Raw genomic sequence first — 4792 nt, 5'->3', positions numbered from 1 at the left:
TATATTAAAATAATGAAACCTAATATTATATTTTAAAATAACTCGATAATATAATCGAAGTTCTTAAACTTATTTCATTATTTAAAATACAGTTTATCTCTCTAAAACCTTTTCTCTAAGTTGTCTCTATCTTTTCTCTAACTTTTCTAACTCCTCGATCATCTAGTTGACGATCAAGAGGTACCTAGGAGATCACTAGCGAGGTAATCTCCACATTTATCCGATTGGTTTCTATAATAGAGCAAGTAAGTTTTGGCTCCCATTTGCTCTTTGTCCTTTACTCGAGTTCATGCATGGAGTTGTCCATCGCATGTATGTTTCAACCCGTTTTCTTTGATCCTTTTAAATTAGAGATCCTAAGGACTCTTTTTGTTTCTCTTTCCGATGTCTCATAGGTGTATTTATAGTTCCTTGAGTCGGTTGGAAACAATGAGAGTGTAGTTCTAGAGCGTGATAGGCAATTTTGTGAGGTAAGGGAAGCTAAAGTATTTTATAATTTAGTTATTGAATATGAAATAATATTTGGTTGCTTATAAAACTAATGCATGTTGATCATTGTGTTAAAATGGCTATTTTTGGAGTTTGTAGTGTTTTTGAATGTTGATTCTTGATTGGATAATGTTTGTATGACTTGTTATTTTAATTTGGAAATTGAATTTGGCTTAGCATGTTTTTGTTGAGATGTTAAATGATGTCAAATTTGTTTTAGTATTTAGGAGAAATGATTGGGCTAATTTATAAGTCATTTCTAGTTATAAAATGGAGTGTTGATAAATGAAACTTTGAAGTATAGGCTGTATGAGTAAAACTGAGTTTCTTGTGTTGTTCTAATGTCATTTTAGGCTAGTTAAGATCTGGAAATTTGAGAAATCTGATATGGAACATAGAGGTAGTTCATTATGGAATTATGAAGAGTTTTTAGTGTAAAATTAGGGGTCTTGATAGGTAAGTTTTTGAGAAAAGGGTTGGTTGTGTAAAACAAAAACTTGGGAATTGTTTTAAAGTCATTTAGAACTTATGAGAGTTGTTAAACCAGTAAAAATCTGGTGTGTAATGCAATAAAGAGTTAGCGAGGTTGTGTTGTATGATTTTGAGTATAACTAAATGGGATTTATGAGTAGTGAATCTTTAAAGGAGTAGGTCTGTGTTCAATTTGATGGTTTAAGGTATGTTATTATGTTTATTAGCACTTGTTCTAGCTGTTAGTTGTAGAAAATGGGTGTTCAAAGAAGTAAAATTGAGTTTGGGTGGTTTAGATAGGTAATTTGGGTTTGGAGTGGTCAAATTGAGTTAGAGATGTGTTTTCTAAAGTTTCATCGATCGTGTTTAAAATGACTGTTAAGTGTCTAAATTTTCCTATTTTTTTATGTTAATATTACTCTTTTAGGATAGTTTAGCTTTTAATTTTCTAGAATTAACATAGATTAGAGTAATTAGGATAAAAATAGGTTTTAAATAGAAATAGTGTTAATTTTGTCTTTTTAGTTAAATAAAATAGATTTTTAAATAAATAGGTTATTTTACTTTTTAGAAAAAAAAAAAATAATAATAATAAAATAAAAATAAAAATAAGAATTTCTTTTATTGTTATAGAATTTTATTCTTTCTTTTTTTTGCTGTATAATTCTTCATTTTCATTCTTTTTACAGGATTAGCTCTTGAAAAAATGAACCAAGCAATTTGGGCCGGCAATGACTGGAAGAGTTGGGCTAGGTATTGATGTGCTGAAGCTGTGCGTTTTGAAGGAAAATAATTCTGAAGTGTTGATTTGGGCCAACCAAGCTGGGCCAGTACTGAGGAGAAGAGCACCCTTCAGAAGTTGATTAATGAAACGCTGCGTTTCAAGCAGCGAGGTTCTAATTGAGGAAATTGCCTTTGGGGTAAGGCTCAAGCACTTAGGCAGAGAAGTTCGAAGCAATTGGGATTTTTCTCCCAAATCCTCTCAACCCAACAGCTAGGGTTCGTGCAAGGAGGAGAACCAGAGCAGAGATGCGAGCTCCACAGTCCAGAGGAAGAAAGCCCAAAAGGATGATCGGCCCAAATGCGTGACCAGAAGATGTTGATCGGACCAGTGTCAGTTGGAGAACAAAGGGAAGCTGTCGCGATCAGAGGTAGTTGAAGGAGTGATTCTAGAAGCTTCTACTGTAACTGATTCTTTCCCCCTTTTCCCATTTTTCTTCTCTTTTTCTGCTTTTGGATTTTCCCTATAAAAAGGGAGTTTTGTAATTTCGTGAGTACGCGCACTGGGTGACAGGCAGTGTGTTCTATACCTTGCTCTTTACAGTTTTCTTGAGTTTTCAATTCTCTTTGCTGTAGTTTTAGAATTTTCAGCTTTTGTAGTGTAGAACCTTTGATCTCTTGCACTGGGTTCTTGGATAATTCCATTGGGTGACAGACATTGGAGTATTCGTGAGCTCTGTTTGAGTGCTGAAAGTGCATGACCAGGGCCAACCACAGCCCTCTCTATACATTGGATCCAGAGATTGGCAGAACCAGGAAAGGGATCAAGAAAGAAAGAATCCAGAGTAGATTTGAAGGCACAGGATCAGTCCTGGAAGTGTCAGATTCATCAGAAACTGAGGAGATGGATACTGGGACTAGAGAAAGAACATTGAAGGAGTTAGCCAATCAAGACATTGGGTATCAGCCCCTGTGCATCCAAGTTCCTCACGTCCAAGGAGCCCCCAACTTTGATTTAAGGTCTGGATTCATCCAACTACTTCCCAAATTCCATGGGTCAGCAGGGGAGGACCCTCACAAGCACATAATGGAGTTCACTGTGATCTGCTCAACCATGAGACCGCTGGACGTACCTGAGGAGATTGTTAAAATGAAAGCCTTCCCATTTTCCCTACAGGATGCTGCCAAGGAGTGGCTGTTTTCACAGCATATACCTATAACCAGTTGGGGAGACATGAAGAGAAAATTTCTGGAACGATTTTTTCCAGCATCGAGAACAGCAGCAGTGAGAAAGGAGATCAGTGGCATCAGGCAGCTGCCTGGAGAGAACCTGTTTGAGTATTGGGAACGCTTTAATAGACTGTGTTCCACCTGCCCCAACCACCAAATCAATGAAGAGCTGCTGCTGCAGTACTTTTATGAAGGGTTGCTGCCTCAAGAAAGAAACATGATAGATGCAACAAGTGGAGGCACTCTCATGGATAAGACACCTTCTGCAGCAAGGAGTTTAATTGCAAACATGGCTGAAAACTATCAACAGACATACACAAGAGGTGGCAGCAGCAAAGGAGTCCATGAGATTCAGCTGAATGCAATCTCTGATGCAGTGAGGAACAACATTTTCAATGAAAACAACATGCTGCTGGGGAATAAGATACTGGAGCTGATTGAATTAATGAGGCAAATGGCTCTTGGCGGCCAGGTAAATGCAGTTAGGAGATACTGTGGGCTGTGTGCATCAGACCAACACTTCAGTGACCAATGTTCTCAACTTCAAGACACCACTGGAGCTGAATCAGTGGCAGCTGCATTCCAGAACCAACAAGGCAACTTTAGACAGAATAATCAGCCATGGCAGACCCACAATCAGCCACAACATTACAACCATGCTTCTAGCTCACAACATCAGGGGTGGAGAAATATGATGAATCCAAGATATGAGCCTCCTCCATATAATCAACAGAGTGGACAACAGCCAAATGGGTTGATCCAGAACATGAACCAGTATACACAACAAAATAGGCAGAATGCATCATATGGAGGGCAGAACCAGCAGTATAGGCAGATTCAACAACAAATACAACCCAAAATGGACCCAACTCTGGAGGCAACAATAAATGATTTGAAGATGCAAATTGGGCAGCTGGCTCATGCAGTGAACGAATTGGTGAACATGAAATCAAGAGGCATACCTGCACAGCCCTTGGTCAACCTAAAAGGAGAAAGCAGCTCATAGGGGACCCAATAAGAATAAGCTTTTCTTTTTCTTAGCTCTTACATCTTTGTTAATAAACATTGTGTATATGAACAATTCCTGGGTCTTGTTTCAAACATCTTTTGCTCAATTCTGATTTTTGTGCTATTTTCATTCTGATTTTTGTGCTATTTCATTCATATTCCTGTGCTGTAAATAACTGTGTATACCTATGCTGTTTAGGAAACCTTTCTCATTCACACATTGAGGACAATGTGCCTCTTAAGTGTGGGGGTGAGAAGGTATAGTTTTAATTGCTGTTTTTCCTCTGATATAGCTGTGAATTTTTTAGTAAAAATAGGTGTAAATTTATTTATTTATTTTTTTTTGGTTTCAGTATAGAGAGTATTAGTTCTAGTTTGTTTTGATACTGTTATAACATGTTTAAGGATTAGACTTTATTTTTTTTCTTTGCTTTTGCTTTAGAGTTTGTTCTTTTATAGGTCATGTTTAGGTTTCTATTAGGAATTTTGTAGTCTTTATTTTTTAATCTGTTTTAGATAGTTTTTTTTAGATTGTTTAGGTTAGATTCTTTGAAATTGTTTCTGTAAATAGAACTAGCTGTGAGTTTCTTTTATTTTTCTGATTTTGCTTCCCTGTTTTAGATTTACACAATAGGTTTTAGTCTTTAGGTTCTGTTTTGGTTTTTATAAATAGCTCCCTAGGTTCTTTTACATTCTTTGTTACTGTTTAGGATTGTCTTAGGCTTTCTTTCTTTTGAACATAAATATGTTTTAGTCTAGCTAGGTTCATAGTTGCTTCTTTGATTTTCTTCTTTTTCTTTTTGCTGTTTTGTCTTGTACAACTTTGGTTTAGGAACTATTTTAGCTAATCGAGTTTAGTTAGGTTTTCTTAGTC

General features: G+C 36.5%; 1 protein-coding gene across 1 annotated transcript; it reads left to right on the top strand.

Moving 5' to 3' along the window:
• Window positions 1–2437: 2437 nt before the first annotated feature.
• LOC106776745 lies at window positions 2438–3916 on the top strand. Its single transcript, XM_014664216.1, has one exon. The coding sequence runs from the start codon at window positions 2438–2440 to the stop codon at window positions 3914–3916; it is 1479 nt and encodes a 492-aa protein (XP_014519702.1).
• The last annotated feature ends 876 nt before the right edge of the window (window positions 3917–4792 follow it).

Source organism: Vigna radiata, chromosome 11 (assembly GCF_000741045.1).
Source record: "Vigna radiata var. radiata cultivar VC1973A chromosome 11, Vradiata_ver6, whole genome shotgun sequence".
NCBI classification, from domain to species: Eukaryota; Viridiplantae; Streptophyta; class Magnoliopsida; order Fabales; family Fabaceae; genus Vigna; species Vigna radiata.
Note: the sequence above shows the minus strand (reverse complement) of the source record. Positions and strands in the feature narration are given on the sequence as shown.